We start from the raw sequence: 24,892 nt of genomic DNA, 5'->3' as shown, positions 1-24,892 counted from the left end.
TTCCAGAGGTGGCTGGTGGTGATGGTTGCAATAGCAACGTGAATGCACAGGGTGCCCTTGACGTTAGAAATGGCCAAGATGGTAAAAAAAGAAAAAGAAATATATAGGATGGGAACATAGAGATGGGAGAAACAACCACTGGTTGAGGATCTAAAAGAAAATTTCAGTGGAGGTAATATTTGAGCTGAATTTGAACTGAGCCAATAGGACTTGGGTAGCCAAAACTAAGGAAGGATGTCAGCTGGAGGGACCAGCTGAGCAAATGCCCAGAGGCAGATAAGATGAGGACACAGGCATGAGCTGATGATTAATTCAGTTTTGGGGACACAGACTACACAGTAGCCAGCAAATAAGGGAGAGCAACAGCTATGGACACATCCCTCCCTATGAGCTTAGACTGGATTCCCCAAGACCAGAAGTCAGTTTATCCAGAGAGTGACATGTGTTTGTTAAACATCATGGAGGCAAGGCAATACACTAGGAGGTATCGCAAACCCCCTGCAAACAGTATGAGTGCCTGAATGAAGGAAATGACCATCAGGAAGAAGAGGGAGGGACTGACCAACACCAGAAACACTGCAGAAGCAGTACCCATCTGTCTGTCTGGGTAACAGATGGACTCTCTATATATCTCTGTAGGACTAGCATTGTTATGTTTTGGTTGTTTGTGTCTTTGTTGTTGTTAAAATTTGGAAGCTCAGCCTCATTCCAAAAGAAAAAATAATTTTAATAATCGAAAGCACATCCTGACTATCACCTGCCAAGAGGACTTTCTGAATAGGGATGCCTGGGGTTAGGAGGTGACCTTCAACCTGCTCGTTTCTTACCCACCCCCTTACTTCATCTCAAGTGGGCATCCATTCCAGACACTTCATTTCATGAACCCGTGAGCTGGGACGGGAATTCTGACCAATGCAGTGTAAAGAACTGTACCAGAAGTGACCTGGGACTCTGACTGCCCAACACCGCTATTTATTCCAGGCAGTTTCAGAAACATTTCTTCAGCCTTTTGGTACTAACCACTCTTTGCAATATTTGTGCACCGAGGCTTGTCAAAAAAAAAGAACTAAAAGGAACACTATTTTCAATCCCCACCAGTGGAAAAATAATGGGGGAAAAAACTACATTTCCCCCACCCTTGCCATAGCAACATTATATTTTTATAAGATGGAAACTTCAGGCAACGTGAGAAAAATACCTGAAGCATAATTTGCCTCTTTTTTCATTTTGCTGAAGTCTGACAGAATATCCTTTCTCTCTGACTCTCCTGATGGATTTGGGCATCTTAATCACTCACTCAGATTTTTCCTGTAGGATTATTGATGGTCCCTTCTCCACAATCAACATCCCTGCCTCTTCCTGATTCAATGAAAGATTCGGGCGAAAATAAATAAATAAACACCAAGATCTTTAGATTTTTGTTTCTTGAATATTTTCATGCCTATTTATACACCTTTCAAATGAAATGACTTCTGGAATAAATTGCTTGTTATATGTATATGTAAGTTTATATGGTAACACTTGAGGAAATTAACAACTTATCTGATGGAGAGGTATTCCAGAATCACATAAGATTGGAGCTGGAGTGCGCCTCCAAAACGTGTAGATGTCTGTATTTAAAAGTGAAAATTCTCTACTAAATTAGACATAAAGGACAGGCAGGAGACCCATCCCATCTCTCCTTTATCTCTCTGTGTCTCAACTTTCAAAGGCTGAGAATATTTTTGTCTACACTGATCAAGAAGCAGAAAATAGCCAGGCGCCGTTGTGCATACCTATAATCCCAGTGACTAGGGAGACTGAGTTAGCAGGATTGCAAGTTCAAGGCCAGCCTCGGCAATTTAGACAGACACTGAACAACTTTATTTTGAGACCCTGTTTCAAAAATAATAATAATAATAATAAGATAAAAAGGTCTTGGAATGCAGCTCAGTGATAGAGCACCCCAGGTATAAATCCCTAGTACCAAAAAGGAAAAAGCAGTAGCAGAAGAAGCAGCAGAAAGTAGGTTTGCAAAATTTTAGTTTGAAGCTACCCATTAAAGCAAATAAAGAAATCCTCAGATGCCAACCATTAATGCTCTGAAATTTGGGGGTTTTGTCTTCACAGAATTCTCCCAAACTTTTTTGCCCTAAAAACAGAAGTTTTGACATAGATGCCATCTACAGCGTGATAGATGACGCCAAACAGTACGTGTACATTGCTGTCATGGACTACCTGCCTATCTCCAGCACAAGCACCAAAAGGTCAGTGAGTATCCACCTTCTAGTTATAACCCAGTTTTTCAAAGCCAGCCATTAAATGAAGGATCACAGGATAAACCAGCCTGCACATGGAAACACTATCACATTGCATTAGGAAGAGCACACTGTTCAGATATGCCTGGTGTGCATTTGCAGTTCACCCACAGATACATCTCCTCCCCAAATATTAGAGATCAGGGTCTTAACTGAGCACTGTAAAGCATGACTCTAATCCCAGTTACTTGGGAGACTGAGACAAGGGGATTTCAAGTTCAAGGTCAGTAACATAAAGAGGCCCAAGCAACTTAGCGAGACCCTTTCTCAAAAATAAAATAAAAAGGGCTGGTGATGAGGCACAATGGCTAAGCACCTCTGGGTTCAATTCCCAGTACCAAAAAAAAAAAAAAAAAAAATGGGGAGGGGTACTAGGTTCTGGCCATGCATAAATAGCTCAGTAGTTCACATTATTGGCATGAAAGCAATTTCAGAAAGTTTAGGTAGTTCTCACTTTGAAAATTAAAATACAAAGTAATAAAATGAAATAAAATGAAACAAAGACTAGGAGTTCAGCTCAGTGGTAGAGCATTTACCTAACATGCATGAGACATTTTATTTGATACTCAGCACTGCAAAAACAAATTTTAAAAATAGACTATTATTTGGAAAAATATATTTTAACATTATTCATGAGGATGTACCAAAGGATGTGCTGAATATAACTGAGTAGTCTTGCCAGATTTTCCTTAAAGGAGATATTTCTTTCTTATATTCAGAGCAATCTTCATTAAATGCTTAATGTTCATGTATCTTCTCAATGTAAAGGAGAAGGAAATTAAAAATATATATGTTCCCAGTCAATGCATCTCTCTGGGAAAGAAACAGAACATCTTTAAAATGTAGTATTTTAAAAATTAATTCATCATTCTTTCAGCATGCAAATACTTGAAATAAATTCAGGGACAGAAATTATTTTTTTTCTTTACAAAAACCTTTGCATGTATATATGCATGGCCATGCCCAGGTACTCCCATTCTCCCATTTTTGTTTTCTCACTGTAAATGTACAGATTCAGGTGCTTGTCAGTGTTCTGAATAATTGGTTTAACCCAGGAAATCTTTTCAAAATGCACTTTTTGGGAGTGAAACCAAAGACATTTTTAATTTGGAAAATTATAATTTCAAAATAACCATTTACTGAGGTTAAATGATTAAGTATGCCCTATATTGCTTGAATATTTTTCATATTGCCAACCCCACATATGCATAATATGTAACTTCTTTATGCAAATTACCACAGAATTGCAGTCTTCCAGAAAATGATCACTCCTGATGACAGTCAGTGAAGAAGCATTTTAATCTGCAAGACATACATGATTAAGACACTTTTACTTTAAAATATTGTGCGTCCTTTGAACATTCATGGATTCCCCCTTGCACACATGCGCTTTCACATATTTTTTTTATCCCTCCTTTTCATAAAAAATTTTCTTTCTGTTGTTTATTTGATTTTAGTTCAGTTCTGGATGTCAGTTTCATTTTGGAAGAATATTGAAACGAGTAGGTTTTGCATAATTTTCCTGTTATGAAAAAGGAGAATAAGGCAAATTCATGGATTTCTGTTTTAGGATAGGAAAATGCATGATCAGATTGACAAAACCTTTGTTCCATGAAGACCCATAAACAAAACTGGAATCCTTCATGGTCAAGGAAAAAAGAATTATGAAGTACTTAAAGAAAAAGAAATTAAAAGAATGTTAAAGAACTGAAGCCTACCTGAAATTTTGCATTTTGGTTATTAATCTGTCTTTTCAGATGTTATTCAGAGAATACTTCTTTTATTATATTTTTAAAATTTCAAAACAAAAGGTGTTTTTAACTTTCTAAACAAAAGGTCATTGAAGAAAAATAAGTAGTTCATATATCCAGGTTATAATGAAAATCTTCTCAATCAAATGAATGATATTTTTTAAAAGGTCAGATTGGTTACTCATGTTTATATAGTACTGGAAAAGTTTTTCAGGAGTCAATGAAACTTCACTGAACTAGTAAATACTATCAGATTTTATTGTGTTTATGAAATTAATCAATATCTTAAAGATTTTTTTAGTCTACACACTGCCAATATCCAAATGAAAAAGAAAAAAGTTCATACACTCCCAAATTAGAAATGATTGACAGCCTGTGGAAAAAAAAAAACATACACCATAGTTTAGTGTTAGTTTTAGAATTTCTAATTTTCAAGGTAGTAGGAAGTGAATGGAACAATGATGTATGACTAAGAAAATACTGTAGTTAAAAAATCAGAAGCCCTGGAGCTGGGGTTGTGGCTCAGCAGTAGAGCACTTGCCCCTCAGTTGTGAGGCACTGGGTTCAATCCTTAGCACCACATAAAAATAAATAAATAAACAAAATCAAAGTATTGTGTCCATCTACAACTTAAAACAACATATAAAATTAAAAAAAAATCAGAAGCCCAGCTCCACCTCGTCCTGCTATAGCAATCAAGCTGTCTTCCTTCAGTCAATTCACGTAATTATTTAGGTCTCAGTTTGGGGTTGTTCATGATTTATTTCTTCAGTTACTTGGAATGCATCTTTCAGAAGGAAACTGGTCAATGTGTGAAAGACTAATAAAAATGTAGCCTGATTGGTCTTTGAGTTCAATAGTCTTCTCTTCCCACAGTTTCACTTTCTATAGCTTCAGTTACCTGCAGGTTGAAAATATGAAAGGGAAATTTCCAGAAATAAGCAATTCAGAAATTTTAAATAGCTTGTATTATAGTATCTTGCTATCATTGTTCTTTTGTTAATTAATATTGTTAATATTTTATTTTACTTAATTTATACATTTTACGCAGGATTTATATGTAGAGGGGAAAAAAACACAGTATATATAAGGTTCAGTACAACCTGTGGTTTCAGGCATTGACTAGGGTCTCGAAATGGTTCACTCATGGATAAGAAGGAACTATTGTATTAATATCTTTCATTTATTAATATCTGTTTTTTAACAAATATTTATATAGCTCTGTGTACTTATGGTTAAAGCATGAACAGCATATGGTCACAGAAGTTCCATCTGATAGGGGCAGATAGACATAGATTATCTTATTAGAATGCGGTGGTACAGATGGAGCAATAGGTGTGTGTAAAAAATATTAGAGCCACTCCATGAAAGAACATCTATGGTACAGTTCCTGAGTTAAAGGAAGCTTACAGGAGGACCTGCTATCTGAGTTGCATTTCAAATTATTCATGAACATTTGTGAAAAGTATAAGAAACGGAATTTTCCAAATGAAAGGGACACCTTGAGCCAAGTTTCAGATGGAGGAAAGAAGCCTAGAAAATTCAGTGCTAGATCACAGAGCCCAAGGCAAGGTGGTGAGAAATCAAACTGATGAGGAGGCAGGGACCAGGAACTAGGGGGCCCCATCTATTGGTAAGTCTTGTGAGTTTGGAGAGCCTCTTCTGTGTTTTAATCCAAGGAAAAACATGACCAGATGTGCTTTTAGATGGGTCATTTTGGAGGTCATGGTGGAGGTACTTGACAGGGATAAGACTGGAGGCAGAGAAACCAACTTGAAGCACAAGACTGAGGTGATTTTTCCCAGTAGGACTCAGTTTTGTGGGTATAGAAATAGACAAAAAGAAAATTACAGCACTTACCCATGATTTAGGTTTTTGTCATAAGTGAGAGAAAATTGGAAGGGCAAGTGCTATGCAGATTATCAGACCTGGCATGAGAACTGGGCAGGCAAGAGACACAGGGAAGAGCTGAAGGACAGGAGTCATTGAAGGGATCCTAGGGCTGCAGCCCACACAAGGTCAAAGAGCAGGTTTTATGCAATTGAAAGAGCAGGGGACTTGAAGGGCAGGAGGCTGGCATCGGATACAAAGAGAAGATGTGTGAAGAAGCAGTGATCATGACATAAACAAGCTAAGGTTCTGAATAATTTATCATGAGCCCAAACAGTGGATTGGCCCAGAATTTGGCCCAGTTCAAGATTTGAATGAGTAAACAAAGCCCTACAAATGCAGAGGAGATAAAGTATGCAAGTCATGGTCCTTAAGATAGGGAAGTTGTTTGGTTTTCACGGGAGAATTAAGTGACAATTCTGGAAGTGACATTGGCAGGAATGGGGGAGGTAGAGCAGGAAGCTGTCCTCACAGTTGAAACCAAGTGGCTAGGTGGGGGGGGAGGAATACATGGCAGGTCTTTAAGAGAAGTTGTGGCCTTTGAGAAGAATCAGGGCATCCTTAACCCTAAAGGCAGAGGGCTAAGGATTCAAGGAAGAGGTTGAGGCTGTAAAGAAACTGATTGTCTGATGGAAGAATCCAAATGTACAACCCAGAGGTGGGAGGTAGAGGAGTCCTGGGAGGCTTGGCCAGGAGAGGTGATGCCAAGGACACCCTGGAAAGAAGAGTGTGAAAAAGCTCAGATAATCAGAGCAGAAATTCATATGGAGACAGTTACCCAAGAAGAGAGGTCAGAGGGGCATTTGGGGACAGAGGAGCTGCTCAAGCCTCTTAACTGAAATTGTGTTGAAAAACTGATTCTTAGTGCACATATGTGTGGTGGGTATGATGATGGAAGTGTGCAGTGGTGGTCATTCTGTCTGCACCCTAGGCCCATGCAGTCCAGGTGCTGGTGGTGGGAGATCTTCTTTTAGGCAGGAGCTGGTCCCAGTCAAGCTTCATTTCTTTGTGCCTAACCCAAAAGACTTGCATTTTTTTTTTCAACCTATCTTACAAGGCTTTTCTGTTTGTTTGTTTGTTTGTTTAAGAGAGAGAGAATTTTAATATTTATTTTTTAATTTTCGGTGGACACATCATCTTTGTTTGTATGTGGTGCTAAGGATCAAACCCGGGCCGCACGCATGCCAGGCGAGCGCGCTACCGCTTGAGCCACATCCCCAGCCCATGGGCTTTTTGTTTACTACAGAATAATGATCAGAGAGTAATTGAAGTGTTTTCTATATAGTACAGTCAATTTTCTTCCCCAACCTAATTTATTTTCTTTATTTTTATCTATATGCATATTACTTATACAGGACTTACTGGCCAGACCTGGATGGAAAAATAAGAGAAGCATTAGTTTTACGAAGTGTTAAAGTTCGACTTCTTATAAGCTTCTGGAAGGAAACTGATCCCCTCACATTTAACTTTATTTCATCTCTTAAAGCTATTTGCACAGAAATAGCCAACTGCAGTTTGAAAGTTGTAAGTATTATATTGACTGTGCTATTAAATAGATTGTATTCCCTTTGCATGTCTGTGAAAGCTGTGAGCATACACATGCACATAGGCTTCCAGTAAGAACAGGAGAGTAAAGACTTACTTCAGAGGGTAGGAAGTTATTTTTCAAAACAATCACACACAAAACACGGACAGTGGACCCAAATTTCCTCTTGTCTAGCCTTCTTCAAACATACTTTTGTTGCAATCTCTCCATTTTGTTTGAACTGCTTCATTCACCTACTGTGATTACCTGCACAACTGTGACCACTAGAGCATTGGAACATGCTCTAACAAAGACCCCCCCCCAGTCCCAGTGTTTCCCCAGCCTGGGCTTCCACACTTGTTTCCTGGTCACCTAAACCACATGCTATTCCATTCTGAAAACCTTGAAGGAAGCAAGTTTGGAAATTGGTGATACTGTAAATGTGCTAACTCTCCAGCTCATCTTTGACTTTCTCCATCCTCCACACAGGACCTTTGTGCATACTGTGCCCTCTGCCCATAACACTCTTCTCCATGCTTCACCTGACAAATGTCCACTAACCCTTTGGGTCTCAGCTTTGTCCAGCCTTCTGTGTAATCATTCAATCCATGTGTGCTGAGCCCAAGCTCTGTAGCAGGCCCTCTTCTAGGTAGTTGGACTGTGTTCCTCTTGGTATAGAGGAACTCAGGGTGACAAGGGCTTTGCAATATCACTTTGACATGTAGCTTCTGACCCTCACTACCTCAATCAAGAGAAGTGAGAGGCTGGAAGACCATGAAGAAGACTTTACGGGTCAGGTCTAGAGGTGGCCTGCATTCCACTGCCCAGACACCACACACGTGGGGACAAGGGAGGCTTATGAGTGTGTTCAGAAGGACAGCTTTGTTCCCAAGGGAACAGAATATATCTGTGAATCACCATGGTCTGAAGTTCTGGGTACCCACTATCTATTACACTTTTCCCACATGGAGAACCCTCATCCCTCTGTGAGGGAGAAATGCAAAGTTTCATCCAAATCACTGCACAAATCTCTGTTCAACTAGTTTTTGTAAACTGAGGCAGCCATACCTATGTCTCTGGGTTCACAAATCAGAGTAAGTATTGCAAATTGAAACAAGTCTGTGGTTACCCCCATGGAAGTTTCCCAGGTCAGATTTGCAAATAAATGAAATAACCAGGAACTGGATCAGAGCACCAGTGTAGTTTGGAATCAAATATCACAGATCTGAGAAGTTGCTATATAGTCCCCAGAAACCTGGCAGAGACACTAGAGGATAGAGTTTAAAACCTTTCCACAGACAAGGGGATGCTTAGGATTATTTCAGCCCAGGAACAGCATCTTCCAGGTAATTGAAGTGACATAAAGGTCCCAGGGGTAATCAAGCAAGACTAGGAACAGGTGCCCAGTGCCCAGCATGATGCCTGGCACAGTATTCCAATATGTGTCGAATGAGTGAAAGTATGAATGAATAAAGTCAAAGAAAAGAGCTAGCAAAGGCAGAGGGATAAGAAAATTTCTCTAAGATAGTGAGAGAGAGGGAGCCGAGTCCAGAGCAATGCCCAAATCCAAGGTGTGGTTAGCCATTTTCTGTGGACTCTGATGCCCAGGGAATCATTCGCGGTAGAAGAGCACTACTGCCACACTAAAAAGGTCTACCAGGAGCAGAAAGGAGGGCATCTTGGCCTTGGGCACACTCTGTGGTATATTTGCTTTCATGTTCTGCAACTTCCCTGTGCCCATGTCAGAGGTCTCACCTGCCAGCTACTTCCTGACCCCATATCTAACACCTGCTAAGGCCCCTGCAGTTGAAATCTCCCAGGGGTGTGAAATGTTGAGTGCTCTCAGTGAAGACTTGCAAGAAATTCCAAGGAAAGTAGAACGCCTCCATCATCATAACCTCTACAGTACTTCATCAATTTTATCTTTCTGAACACAGATGGTCATATTTCTTGAATAGGCCAAACATTAAAAGCTCACCGTTGGCCATTTTATTAAATAGAGGTCATGTATTTCTAAGCTCAAGACAAGCCAAGGTGAGAAGGAAGCTTAAGGCCCCAATATCTAGAACACAGATGGCTGATGAGCTCTTCCAAGGAAAAGTAGGCATTGGACTCTTGCATGCGGCATATCTGCAGGAGCCTTGGAGCTTTGCTAAGACACAGGGCTTGGGAACTGGACAGGAAACTCTGTCCTTGGAGGAATGGGCACCTCACACCCCTGATGTGGGTTTGTACCCACAAGGAAATCACAAAAAGAGACAGCAACTCACAAGATTGTTCCAGTTAGCTGAGTATTTATTTTTTAATGAATTAACTAATCAGTTTTGAAATGACTTTGCTGTCTCTTACAACATATGATGGTATCTAATAATGTCAGTGAATTTCTGACTGATTTCTGCTGTCATGTTAGTCTCTCAGATAAATCTGTCTCTCCTCTTCTGGGCCATCATCAACTTTCTAGAGAAAATGGGTTCTTGCTAAAGCCTCAAGCTGTGACTCCATCCTTTACTTAACTTAGGATATGTATTTTACTCCTTTTCAAGTTGATTGATTTGAATTCAATCAATTCTTGATTCTACTATAGTATCTTTCTCAGAAGGAAACAGTCTATGCGTGGACATATTGATAGAATGTTTAGGCGAGCTGACTGCTGGTTGTTACCCACAATACTAACATGACTTTGTGAGTATATAACTGTGACCTGGGAGCATTCTCAAGTTATTAAGTCAGTTTGATGACTCCACAAACCAGCAAATTTTGTGGAAGACAGGAACTAGGGAAATAAGGTGAACTAGGGCATTCTCCGTGCCCTGGGAGAATGTTCCTCTGTGTTGTGAAATAGGCATTATTTGGATGGTAAATTTTGGTGTGTGCACCATGGATCTCAAGGGTTTTGCAAAAAAAAAAAAAAAAACAGGCTGGAAGGGACCTTAATGATCACCGAGGTCACCTCTTTCCCAGTCTGAGGCATAGGCAAGGAAAACCAACTCTCATTATTTCCCCAAGCCAAATTTAAACACTTACTGTTTTGAAACTATACTATGTCTTCTTTTTTAAGTATCATGTCATTTTTCTCTCTTTCTCTTCTTTCCTTCCAATACACATGATCTCACACCTGTAAGACATCCTAGAAAAAAAATCCATGGTGAGGCTGGGGACGTAGCTAAGTGGCAGAGCACTTGCCTAGCATGCACGAAGCCCTGGGTTCAATCACCAGCAACACACACACACACACACACACACACACACAAAGAATTCCTTGCCATTATGAAAATGTTTGTTTTCTAATGTACAGACTTTCACTGTTGATGGGTGTGAGCTCAACCACCAGAGTCCCAGGAGCTCAATCACAGTCAAAACTTTATCCACACTCGTATATCTAAAAAGAACAAATTCAGCAGAATACAACAGTCACTAGTATGGAAGTATGTATAAACGTGGATGTATAACCAATGTGATCCTGCAATCTGTACACATGGTAAAAATAAGAATTCATAACCCACTTGAATCAAATGTATGAAAGATGATATGTCAAGATTATTGTAATGTTTTGAGCAACCAATAAAAAAAAAAGAAAAAGAAACAAACCACTTTATCCAACACGTGGCAAATTCAACAGACCCAGGAGTGCCTACTTTGATCTTTCCTGCTCTGAGCCCACATTCTCCTTGTTCCTCCATCTTTGGCCTTGGTTGAAGTGCAAACCTGCTTTTGGGGTCATGGTGAAGTTGAAAGTCAAGACTCATTGTTTGCAATTATGGTTTGCATGGCTTGAATCACCCACTGAATGAGCTTGTAGACTTAGGTGTGTAGATGGAAAGTATTTGTTCCTGTGGAAAACTCTCTTGTGACCTTTGTGAATCCCCAGGCTAATCAGCTAGTCCTTGACATAATGCATGCAAAGTGTAAGAATACTCATTCAGTTCTTTGGCATGCTTGACAGAAAGGTCCCTGAGGCATGCTTCAAATGCCAGTGCACCCTGGTGAATAAAACAAAGAGAATTAAACAACCTTCTGGCCCTCACCCTGTTGAAAGAATCAATTTTGTAGCTTAAAAGTGTTAATTATAGACCAAGTGGAGCATGCTAATTTTCTCTCTTGTTGCCTATATAAATTCAAGAATAAAAATAGCTTCCTCTATACAAAGTAACGAGTGTATGGTTTTAATAACCCAATATGAGGTCTATTGTTGACATTTGGATAATTCGCTCCTTTGCCTGTTTGAACAGACCAAAAACAGTCTCTATTCACCTGATTTTTTTTTTTCTCCTTACAGAAATTTTTTGATCTGGAAAGAGAGAATGCTTGTGCAACAAAAGAACAAAAGAATCACACCTTTCCTAAATTAAATCGTAACAAGTACATGGTGACAGATGGAGCAGCTTATATTGGTAGGTGTCAGGGCTGGGAAGCTCCTCAGAGATTGCCCAGGAAGTGCTGGTTCAACTGGACCTCAGTGGTGGTCCATGGTGAAAGATCAGCACCTTGGAGCCATGGCTGATGACTAGTAGGCCCTGGTGGTCAGGAAATAGGAGGGTAGGGAGAAGAGCTCCTCACCCCAAATGTCTCCTCTGAGACCTGATTCTTGTACTAGGATATCATGGAAGATGTCTTTACATCTTGCTTTGCAGAAATTCTCTGGTCCACTGGCCTCATTTTATAGACAAGAAGGCAAATGGCTCACAAAGACCGTGGCTGGCACCAAAACAAGCACCACAGCACCACAAGCCAGTCGACCGTGGGTCATGGGGAGGCAAGCACTGTAATTGTTCAGTGCCAGAACTTATACTATCTGAGTCACAATCCCATTCCTGCCATTTTCTAAATGTCTAATTTTGGATAATTTCCTTGAACTCTCTAAATCCCAGTTTTTCTTACCTGTAAAATGGGGTTAATGGCAGTTTCTACTGAGACAGTATATACAAAGTACCTGGCACAAATATAAGATCCAATTAATATTAGCTATTAGTATTAAGGTAATAAAGTCCCAGATGCATAAACCCATTTGTTGATGGAATTATTTCCTAATATATCAAGTTTATTCTAATTTTCTGTGCTGTGCATGAGCCCTACGTTGTCCCTTCACTGGAAACATCACAGGTAGAGTTGAAATTATCTGTACAGGGTAGGCACATAAATCCAAAACAGCCGTGTGGTTATTACATGGCATAGACAAAGTGGCAGTCTCAAAACAGAAAAGAAAAATATGTTTGTGAGAATATAGGAACATGAAGTTCATATTAATCATTTTTTTCCAAATTCAGTGGATGAATAAAAAAATATATCTTAACTTTAAAAAGCACTTTATATGATTTGATTCTCTTAGCAACATCATCAATAAGGTGACTTTTATCTTCTACATTTCAGAAATCAGAACACTTGGGCTGTAAGACATGAAATGTCTTAGTTATGCAGGTGCAGACCACACAGCCCCTTTGGCCATGTAGAGGTTTACTAACCCCTAGATCAGTGTGAAGATGCTCTTTTACCATTTTTAATAGTTATAGCATCATTTTATTAAAATGGATTATTAGAACATCTTCTGTAACATAAGCATATTATTTTATCCCTCCTGTTCCTCTTGGGATTAAAAAATGTGATTATTTGAATTTCCTCATGTTTATCAGCTTAGGACGAATAATATGAAATCAGCTTCCTTTTAAGCAAGTTACAAAAAACAAACTCAAAATTGTTTACTAAATAACAGGAAATTTGTGGACAACTATTTGGAAATCCAGGGATGGAATCAAATTCAGAAACAGTGGGATTTAGAGACCTAAATTGGGACATTTCACTTGTGAGCTTTACTTAAAGCAAGGTGTTGTGGGCACCTTCAGTAGTAATTTGTAGTAATATTCAAATGCTGTTTTGATAAGTCAAGTATTTTGGAATCAGACAACCCATATTTTAATTCTAGCACTGATACAAGCTGGAAGATGGTAAAAAGTCACATGATCTTCCATCTCCTTATTTGTGAAATGGTGATTATAGCATTCACCCTTTGGTTTGGAATGACCATTAAGTGAGCTAATATACGAATAGCTCCTAACATGACTCTCTAATCTATCTAGATCCTTAATAAATATTGATTCTTTGCTGTCCCAGTATTCTTCCCTAAGGCATTTTTAAATGACTTTGTATTCTTAGGCCTTGAGGCCTTAGACTTAAGGAGTAAAATGAAAAAAAAAAAAAAAAAGACCCACCTTCCAGGATTCCAAGAGGTGCCATGTGCAAAAGGGAGTTGGTATGTTTGGGGGCTTCAAAGGGCAGTGCAAGGACCAAAAGATGAAATTTTAAAGAGACAGCTAAGTACCTTCTCCCAGCAGCCTCTCCCACAGATGGCTGCAGGGATTGGACCAAGGTTATCCAAGGACACATGAGCTCAGCATCTTATTCAGCAAGTATTTCTGCAGTGAGACCTGAATTGCTACTGAGGGAATGGAAGACCAGTCTTGACATTTAAAGTCTCCGTTTCCCTTTATGGAACTAGCTCTTAACCAAAAAGGAGAACAAAACCATGAGCTTAGTTCATACCAGGGATGGTGGTCACTTATAAACAAATTTTTGTGAGTCTTGACACGGCTCAATATTTTTTAGAGAGAATACTTCTTATTTGTCATACCATAGAGAGCTCATGGAACCTGGAGACCTGGGTGCATCACTGCACCCAGTCATGGGACATTGGGCAAATTTATTCCCTCCTTTGAGCCTCCCTCTCCTCCTTTGTAAAGTCAGTGTAAATCTTACCAATCATGAAATAAACATAAATATCAAGTACAGTGCTTTGTTCATAGTAGGCACTCAATAAATGATAGTCCCTCCATCCTTAGACACCCTTCATTCCTGGCCTCATTCCTAGTCTCTCCCCTTAATGTTCCAATGCCCTAACTATCCACAAGTTATCTCTGTCCACAAGATGTCATCCTCTCTTTGGGATCTGGTTCTCTTGTCCTAAGTAAATTTCAATGCATCTCTCATTATTCAATAGAATGTTCCTTTCTTGACCCATGTAGCCAGAGTTAGAAACTCCTTCTGTCCTGTGCTGGTGGCATTGTGTGCGTTCTTCTCTCCTAGTATTACATACTCTTTGTATTATAACTATTGTGTTTCCCTCCTGGACTCCTTGAAGGCAGGGATGCCATTTTCACCTTTATATTAGCAGCTCCTAATATGGGACCTGTTAGACTAATGTCACCTAAGGGCACTCAATAAGTATTCATTGAATGAAGAACAAAGAAGAGTAAAGGGGAAAAAAAATGGTGCTGTGCCTCTTGAGGAGAAACCTTTGATCTGCTGGAAACCTGTCTGCATTTGATACCAAAGAAGAGACTCACTTGGGCATTATGAGTTGTCCAGTCCTCTAATCTGCTTCCACCTTGCAAATAAATGGCATAGAGATTATTACCCTCTCTTGGGATAGAGTCCAGCCTTACCGGCTCCCTCAAAATTCATATGGCTGAATTGCTAACCTCCAGTATACCAGAATGTCACCATAGCTAGAGATAAAGTCTTTACAGAGATAATCAAGTTAAAATTTAGATCATTCAGGTGAGCACTAATCGAATCTGACTGTTGTCCTTATAAAAAGGAGAAATTTGGAAACCAAAACACATAAAGGGAAGACAATCAGAAGAGATATAAGGAGAAAAGGGCTAGCTACAAGCCAAGGAGAGAGGTCTGGAGCAGGTCCTTCCCTCAGCCCATGGAAGGAACCAATTTTGCTGGCACATTGATTATGTCTCCAGAAATGTGAGAAAAGAGATTTGTTGTTTCACCCACTGAGTGTATGGTACACTATGAATCCAGCCCTAGAAAACAAATACACTGGTTAACACCACAGTCATACATGGGAGCTTGTTCTCAAAACAACTGTCTGAATTCCTGGGCCAAAGTGGCCAATACAGGAAATTATGTACATCCCAATAGAGGAGCATTTGTGTACTCAGGAACCAGTACTTCCCCAGCATCAGCTTTTTCTTTGATGCAAAAGTTTTTCAGCATTATGCTTGTACATATGGATTAGAGGGTGTCTCTTTGAGAAGGTAGTAATTGTTCACAGGATTTTTAAGTGTATTCCTATATATTTCAAATGTTGCCATATTTAGTGCGTCTTGTGAATGTCAATAAGAAATAACATTTACAAAAAGGAACAGCAGATTCCTTGTTTTGAGTTTCAACTTGAGCGAAGCTGAAGGAAATGCCAAGATAATATGCAAATATTAATATGCCATATGTAAGGCTTCTTGGATTTTTTTTTTTTAAGCTGTCAACACAATTCAGGTTCCCTGTCATTATTCCTGGGTGTTTATGTTATAATTTTTTAAAATAGAATCGGCTCTGTATTTCATTATATTGGGACTATTCCCCCAGTGGATCCTAACTCCTCACCATTATTTCTTTGTTGGTTTGCAGGAAATTTTGACTGGGTAGGGAATGATTTTACCCAGAATGCTGGCACAGGCCTTGTTATCAACCAGGCAGATGTGCGGAACAACAGAAGCATCATTAAGCAACTTAAAGATGTGTTTGAAAGGGACTGGTATTCACCTTACGCCAAAACCTTACAGCCAACCAAACAGCCGAACTGTTCAAGCCTCTTCAAGATCTCACACCCCTCCAACAAAACTGCCACACACAATACCAGCGGGAAGGAGCCCTTGAGCGCATAGCAGAGTGAACAAACAGTTCTGTACTTCGTATTTATACATAAAGGACTCGAGGAGAGAAAGACAATTTAATATGTCTTTTTTTTTTAGGGAAAAAAAAAGCACACTTATAAAAAAAATGTTCTCTGAACGACGTGTACTCTCTAGCTAACAGTATCTTAGCACCATGTATACTAAAATCAAGACTTTTGTATTTGTTACTTCTGACAGAGAATGTCCTTCTGGCTTAGAAGTTAGTTTTTATGTTTGCCTATGGATTTTAAGACTTGGATTCCTGTTTCCTGTTCCTGTCTGGGTTTTAGAGCTTTTTCTGCCAACCCACCTGGTCGGCTCTTAGCATGAGGTGAGCTCTTTGCTTTCACACCATTCTGAGCACTGCTGATCTGGAGAGGAAGGTGAAGATTTCACCTAGGAGAAAAGACTGATCAAACCAAGAATTTATTCTTGAAAACCGTCTCCCAGCCCAATCCAGTCACCTGAGCATGAAGAGATTCCATCTCATGCCAGCCTTCAACAGCCCTGAAAAATACCTTTTTTTTTTGTCTGCTTGCTCATTGTCTTCTAATACCGTAGGTTTTATTTAGTATCATTTTCTTTCTCTTCTCACAAAATGTTCTTATTACATAGTGTTCCTCTATTCACCTCAATATTAATTCCAAGTATGATAACATCTTTTGAAAATGTATGATTCCCTTAAAATGCATACAAAATGGAAATAGCAGTCTTTAATTTTCACCTTTCAACTGCATTCTTTTCCCCTACCGAATTGCTTATTTTAAAACCACAGCCAGCAATATGTATCCTTTCTCTTAAGCTCAGAAAAAAAAAAAAAAAGATATAGCCACCTGCTAATATTCAGTAAGCTATTAAGTCTGCATTTTGAGAACAAAGTAGTTTTTCAACATTTTTGTTTAGTTTATGGTATTATAAAGGAAAGGTCTCTCTGCGCCAGTGGATTTTAATTTCTTTAGAATCATTATGCTGTTAAGAGTATGCCAGCAAACGTTTATAGAGCTATTTAATATACCTTCTGCTATTTAATATACCAAATGCTTTTCAGAGAAATGCAATTTAAATACTGTGCGTAACATATTTTACTAAGAAACAGAAATATTGGATTATTGTTCTATAATGTCATTGTGTGTTGGTGTTTTATATCTATACAATATATAACCATGTATTAATGGAGACTGTTGCTACACAAGAGAGAGGGATGGTCTCTTCAGAGCCCAGAGGGGGTAGCCAGGATGCCCGCACCCAGTGTGGCTCCTGACTCCATGACTCAGAACAGAGTCCTTCACCCCCTGGCCTCTGGTTTTTCTATTGCTAATGTAGAGACAGTGATACTCACCTACCTCGCAAGAATGTTGTCATGGTAGGAGATATTTATAACTTGTTTTGAAATCAAAAGAACATATATAAATGCTAAGCATTATAACATATAATCTTTTTCTTGAAATAATCTTTGTGGTATCCTGGTAGAATAAGTAACAGGCCCTCCCCTAGAACCCAGAAGGGAAAAGAAATCCACTGCTTCCAGTCACGAATGTGGATGACAAGAATGCAGCCGCACAAAAGCCCTGGTGGAGATCTGGATTGTTAACATCTTGAGGGACCATTTTTCTCTGGTCACCTTGGCATAAATAATATCAACACAAAACCAGATGTTAGATAGGGATTGTTTTTTAGGACCAGCATATAATACGTGGGTTTTCAGAGCGAGGACAAGCAATTTCATTTATTCTTTCTCATTTCTAGAGACTTGGTTGTAAATATGCCAAAAGACTGAAGGAGGAACCAATGGATCTCTTCTAGTGGGTTCACTTAATGTAGAATGGCTGCTTTCCTTTCTTAATGTTTCCAAGTACTGCTTCACTGGATATTTTACCGGTCAAGAGAACTAGACGGGAGCTGTGTTTTTAAGGGTAACGTGTTCTTATGACTGATTGGGGTATTCTAAATGGAATTATTCATCAATAATGGCCAACCTATAAGACTATAAAAATATTTACCATATCCCCAATCCTTGAGTTGGGAGTTATCCTGCCAGTCATTCAAATATAGGTGGCTTTGGCGATCATTTTAAAAAGAAAGAAAGCAGAGAGTAAAGGTAGAATGAAACAAATTTACCAAGTGTGTCCTTGGACAAACAGAAGTAACCTGGTTGAGTTTGAAAAGGAAATCCAAATGGAAAAATATAGTTGCTTCCTTATGGTTCCCAAGGGGTCTCCTGGGAGGTATTTCTCCACAGTCACTGGACAAGGGTAGGCTTAGTGTCATGCCCCCGCCCCTCACTGCCATTGTCTTTTGTGTGCATGTGGCAGGAAAAGAGAATGTCATCTTTTATAAAATAACCATCATTGCCATTTCCTCTGAACCCCATCAAACATGGCAGTGCTGGGAGCTGTATTCCAGCATCCTCTGCCCTGTGCCACCAGCAGCAGAGTTCTTCTTGACACAGCCACCCACCTCATCAGCGTGGTCAGGGCAGCAGCAGCACAGGCAAGAACACTGACTCCAGGAGACAACACTGACCTTCTGTGGCATACAGGAAAATGGGCCCTGTGCAGAGTGTCACAGATGAGTCCATGTCTCCACAGAGAACATTCCATTCTGCAGAACTTTCTCTTTCATTGGGATGTTGAATCTATCCCTCTAGACGTAGCCTTCCTCTCTTTTAGACTTCTTTTGTGTGACATAAGACTTCCTTTTCTCTCACTCCCAAACATCCCAGGAAATATTTCTCAAAATGAAAAAAAAAAAAACCACAAATCAAAAACTTAATTTGAGACTATCTGGTGAATGTCCATGTGGGAAATTCTAAGGAGGGTGACTATTCACCTTCATCTTTTTTGTCTCCATCTTTGGAATTATTTTCCAAGTGTTGGGAACCAAACAATTTGAGATTCTAGTTTAGATTTCTCTTTTGCTAATATGAACCTAGTGCCTTATTTACTCTCAAGCATTGATTTCAAAGAACAATAACCCACTACACGAGAACGTTTCTGCCTACTCTGGAGTACAATAAGGACTTCTGATGAGACGACAGGTTGAAAACTTGCATGTGAGCCTCAGTGGTTTTCAGGCAGCCTGCTCTCTTCCCAAGCCACATAACGTTTATCATCCCCGAGTCAAATCATTGACATTATTCACTCTCAAATGTCCACTGCATTGTCACTGGCCACTCTCATATCAAATAATTGAATCACAGCTTATCACTTCATGAGAGAGGAAGTGGGACATTCTGAGATTGTATCTAGGCTCTGTAAACACCACCCTCTGGATACCCCAAAATGATCAAAGTGAGACATGCTGAAAATGTCCCCATGAGTCTTTAAGGAAACTTGTAAAGAGATGCTTCATAGCCTTCCAAGGTCCTGAGGAACATAGGATGAAAACTGGTGTCTACAGAAAGTCAAAGCAGGCTCAGTGAAAAAAATGAAATGTCTGTGGGAAACCTCAGCATTTGTGTAGCTCTGAGCATCCCGTTTTTCCCTGAATCTGGGCTGTGGTTTCGCTCTTAGTAAAGATGTTTCAGATCACATTTCTGGTTGATCTTACCCTTTGAAAAACATGTTTTATTAATGCAGTTACTGGTTTATTCAAGTGCCTCAATGAACCTGGGACTGAACAGCTCATTTCCCGCCAGACTGCAGTTATTCTCAAGTGACTTCGATTTGTTCGGAGATTTTTGTTTGTTTGTAGAAACTTCTATTGAACTAAATTCCAGGGGAAAAAAAAAAATAAAAAGACTATAAGAATTTCTTGATAGGATCAGATCTAGGGTCCATTTTTTCTCAGGAATTCTGTCCTAGAATATGTCATTTTTTTCCATATGCATGATCATTTGTATGCATTTTTGTGTCCAGAATTCATTCCATTATTTTTACGCTTAGGGAATGTAAAAAGCTGCCTTTACTTGCAATAGAACAGTCATCTCCTGTAATGAACGATACTTTGCCATTGGTTATTCAAATTCAGTCCCCTATAAACAGCTCCATATATTGTGCACAGATGTTCAATTCTATTTTTTTTCCTGTACTTATTCCCAATGAATTGGTGCATTTTATTATAAACCTTTTAAAGAAGAAATGAATATAACTTCCATATGGTCTAAGGTAGATTGGATAAATGAATCTATATTCAATATTTTCCATTTGCTATGAATTAGCATCTTTTCCTTTTATTTATTGTTAACCAAATACGTGCTTACCATTTTTTTTTAACTTATTGACTTAAGATGATGGAGATTTTGTAATAGCCCTGAAGTCAACCCTATTTGACAACCTACCTTTCCCATTTGAGAAAATTTCCATCTTTGGCAGAATTATGAAGATATTGCCTTTTGTGGTGACTAGATAGGTATCCATCAGAAGTTTCTTAAAACTATAAAAACTGAATTTTCATATTTTGACACATTAGCAGTCTTGTAGTTACAGAGTTCTAAAAGTTCACTGATTACTTTTTGGCAATGTAACAAAAAGGAATGCAAGATGTAATAGGTTATTCATTTTCTTTTGCTGTGTTTGACTGCTAAACTTCCATTTCTGTTACAAAGGATTAAAAATTCAAGATTTTTAATGTACCTTTCTTTAAATAGGATAAACTTGTACCCAGGTATAGCTACATTATTAACCTTCAGGTCCCTAAATAAATTGTTGTGATGAAAAGCTGAATTGGTGGGGCAGGAAATCATTAAAATTATGAAACCTTTACCAAATGCTCATGTTTTATCAGAAGTACATATTTTATGGCTTTTTCACACTGTCAGATGGGGGCATACATTTTTTTCTCAGTTTGATCTCAGAAACGAATCAGCTTCTCCCACTATTCTACATGATGAATAAGGTAAATGCAACTGGTCCAATAGGCTAAAGGCCCACTGTTTTGTATATTCACCCACCCAACATCTTTGTAACACTACTCCTATCTCTTTAAAAAAAGAAAGAAAGAAAGGTTCATTCCTAGTATGTGTTGATTTGGGGTAAATAAGTGATCATGTTTTAGTGAAGAAACAATTCTAGAGACCATGCTCTGTACTCTTTCGCGGCAGCTAGTTCTGTTGCGTCACATACTAATCCATCACACTCTCTTCTATCTATACCTAAATTCAAATACACCTGTGTCTTCTTAGCAAATACAGTGTGTTTTGGTTTTCTCCCTGTGCCTCACTCATGCTAGGCACACACTCTACCACTGAGCGATGCCCCTAGACCCCAGCAAAACCATTTTGAACCTGAGGTTTAGACCTTACCTTGAAAGACATCTAAACTAACTCCTCCAAATGCACAAATTTCCTTCCCACCTGGCCACTTAGAAGTTATGGGCATACTCCAGTCAAACAATTTGGAACGCTTAATACACAGTGCCTTTCACAAAATCCACATGGGATAAAATTTAGTTGATTTGCTAAAGTAATTTGGATTTGAGGAAAAGACTTAATCTCTGAATCAAAGACAAAAACAATCTGAAGAAGCATTTTTTTAAATTGTCTTTTGAAAGTTTAGCAAAACCTTAATAAAGTGGACTTTCTGAATCTATATTCGTCAATACTAATTATTTAATTTCATTGGCAGTTTCTGAGACCAATAATTTTATGTTTGTTTGTTTGGGAAAATAGTTTTATGAGAAAATAGTTTTATGAGACAACCTTGTGCAAGGAGTCCAATTCAGTATTAGTAAATATGAAGATTATTTGTGATTTATTTTTATTTCATACAAGAGAAAATTAGTAAGGCATAATTCTCTTTTTGTAAAATGGATGTCTGGCTCTTAAGCCCATTCCTTTGGCCTCATGTATGTAGAAAAATGAATTACTTTATGGACTGCACTATTTTCCATTGGTGTAAAATTCTAAAGAAACAACAACAACAAAAACAGACAAACCCAGTTTCTAATTTAGAGTATTCTTGTTTAGGTACATAACCAATCTTGGGAATATGACTTGAATTTCCAGGATTAAAAATGTTGAAATTCTCTATAGCCTACCAATATAAATGAAAGATGAAAAAATTTTAAAGACAACTCAGAAAATATGATCCAACAATATTCATGTGAATCAGAGCTTCATCTACAATTTCACTTGTTTTTATTGAAAAGAGGATTTTCTACCTCTTTAGAAAGTGCGTGTTATAAAAGGCAACAATCAAAAAAATGCAATAAAAGAAAGGCAGCACTGTAGTTTCAGATAAGTTATGGTATTGACAGAGTACTTTAAAACCCTGTGTGGGAAAGTTTCATTAAGCAACAAAAGCTGTTTTGTCCCTAGCAATAAAGCTATATGTTATTATCTATATTTCATGGGTGGCTTTATAATTTTCCTGATGTCCTGGAAAGACCAGTTCCGTAGTTCTTATATAAGCAAATCTTGTTTTCTGTCATGAAAGCTCTCCATGCCGGCCATACCATTTGCACCAAGGTTCAATACATTATTCAAAGTGACTCATTTACAGGCCATATGCTGGCATAAGGAAAGGATTTCTTGAGAAATACCTGGCCCAATCCATCAAAGTCTGAATAAGAGAGAAAGAGAAAACAAGTAGTAAGAGCAGCAAAATGGTGCAGTCACCATGATGAAGTCACCTTAGAATAGGAATGACAATGACTTCTGCCATCAAGACAGCTAGAGTCCTGCTCTCAGGTTCCTGGGGAAATGATTGAACTAAACGAGTGTGGACTTTATAGTTACTGGGTTGCTTTCTTATCTTCCTTACTTTCTTATGTATTGACATAAATAAACTCACATTAACTGAGATCATGTGACTGTGTTTGTTCTTCACGATCGGGAAGTGCCTAATGAACAACTTAATGAAGCAAAAGTTGTCCTCTTGTCTAAGCAGCTTGACAAGTAAAAGAGGAAGGGAAAAGAAACATAGCATATCCTATTTTGATTAGATGTTGAGAGCCACAGCCCAGTCAGAATGACGCCTGGCATTTGCCAGAGGGAATGGTTGAAAGGTGACGCCAGCGAACCATTGAGATGATGATCTGAATTAAGCTATATATAATTACTGTGATGCTGGATTGATTGAATTGTATATTTGACCTTTACTTTCGGGCAATAGGATGGCTCTTGCTGCCTTGGGCGCCGGCTACTTTGGAGTTCCCGTTGAGTTCTCACGGGGTTCCAAGAGTGACTGTGCTGTAGACGGGCAGGGGGGGGAGTTCCGGTTGGTATGTGGTGTGTTCCTGGAGGAGCCGCGTGGGTGGCATTCGGGAGAGTTCCCAGGGAGTGCGCGTGGAATGCTGTGGGAGTTCCGAAATAAAGTTTGTTCCTGCTTGAGTGGCTCGTGATTTGTGCCCAGCCAGAATGTGGTAATTAGACATGGATTCTCATCTAGACATGAGTATCTCCATGGTAAACCATGTAGATATACTATATAAATGTTAAATATCAAATCAACAGTAACCTAGACTCATAAAGATGAATTGGTAGCATTGAGCATAGAAAACACACACACACACACACACACACACACGATCATGTAGAGATGACTACATGATGGACACAGAGGCTGTAAGAAATGAAAGAAAAATTAGAAGTCTCAAAGCCCAGACCCATTCTTTTTCTGCATGAGAAAAAAAAAGGAAGCACAGAACACACACTGAGTTAAGTAGAGGCAGATGTATTATAAATTTAGATAGTGTTCTTAAATATACATTCTAATGATCGACTTAATAAAAATTGCTAGTAATATGCTGACTATTTGGTATAAGTGAGTAATTTACAGGGATTCGTAGAAGACAGAATAAAAATGCTTCTAAGATGTCTGACAAAGAAAGATGGATCTTTCAGATGGGAAAAGGTGTTAGGGGTCAAGGCACATTTAAGTTGGCTCTGCTCCCAAGTCAATTTGGGTAGACATTAGAAAGATATGGGAAGAAGGTCTTTGGTTATGTGTTCTGCTTCACATGTGACTCATCATGGGCAATCATTCAAAAGTGAAAGGAATGCCAGAAACTATCATTTAATTTATGGGTTGAAAACAGAATTCCGTATTTGGTTGTTTGTCACTCTGTTCCTTTCTAGTTATTATATTAAAAGTGAAGCCAGATTTAAAGTTAGGTAGTCAGTGTAGTTAGATAAATCCGGGTCTAATATCGAGTGAAATCTAAAATGGAGACCATGCTGAGAATGACTCAGGGAAAACACAGGACAACTCATGGAATGTTAATGAAGTCCCAAAAGGCCCTAGGCCAAAGTCCACCTCAAAGAAATGTTAATGAACGGCCACCAGCAAAAAGGTGCTGACTCAGAAGTCCTTCCTGACCAGATTACTTCTTTGGCCCACCTGTGTCCCACCCCTGGGGCCTTCCCACCTACATTCCATCACTGAAAGAACTATAAAAAGGGGAGACAACATCCCTTCCACGGATTCCACCTCTTGGGTCCCCTTCTTCCTCCGGGAGAAGTCTTTTCTGCTGTCCTTTAATAAACTCCTAATTTCTACTCTGACCTTGCCTCGGCGTGCTTCTTTGGTGTTATTCTTCAACATTGGGGAAGCAAGAACTCGTCACCAGTCAACAGCGGTAACAAAAGGATGCATGAGGTAGACTATTTAAGGAGTCTCAGGTCTTCTGACAGTGATACATTGCTGAATTGCTACTGTGTTCATGTAATTAGGGAAGCCTAATTATGTTATGACATACTGTGTATGTGTCATGTATGTGTCAATTTGGCTAAGCTATGGTGCCCAGTTATTCAAAGACATATTAACCTAGGAGTTTCTGTGAATGCATTTTGTATATGTCATTAAAGTCTAT

At 38.9% G+C, this 24,892-nt stretch overlaps 1 protein-coding gene across 5 annotated transcripts in view; it reads left to right on the top strand.

Moving 5' to 3' along the window:
• The window catches only part of Pld5 (phospholipase D family member 5), a 407,561-nt gene extending 384,150 nt beyond the window's left edge, over window positions 1–23,411 (top strand). For all 5 annotated transcript variants that reach the window (XM_015483542.2, XM_015483543.2, XM_048809215.1 and 2 more), the window contains 4 exons: window positions 2,110–2,246; window positions 7,294–7,462; window positions 11,740–11,854; window positions 15,876–23,411. In XM_015483542.2, coding sequence (XP_015339028.1) covers window positions 2,110–2,246; window positions 7,294–7,462; window positions 11,740–11,854; window positions 15,876–16,132 — 678 coding nt within the window. In that variant the 3' untranslated portion in view covers window positions 16,133–23,411. The remainder of the gene's footprint in view (window positions 1–2,109; window positions 2,247–7,293; window positions 7,463–11,739; window positions 11,855–15,875) is intronic.
• Window positions 23,412–24,892: the final 1,481 nt, after the last annotated feature.

Source organism: Marmota marmota, unplaced genomic scaffold (genome assembly GCF_001458135.2).
Source record: "Marmota marmota marmota unplaced genomic scaffold, marMar, whole genome shotgun sequence".
NCBI lineage: Eukaryota > Metazoa > Chordata > Mammalia > Rodentia > Sciuridae > Marmota > Marmota marmota.
This window is presented reverse-complemented; position numbering and strand designations above follow the sequence as displayed.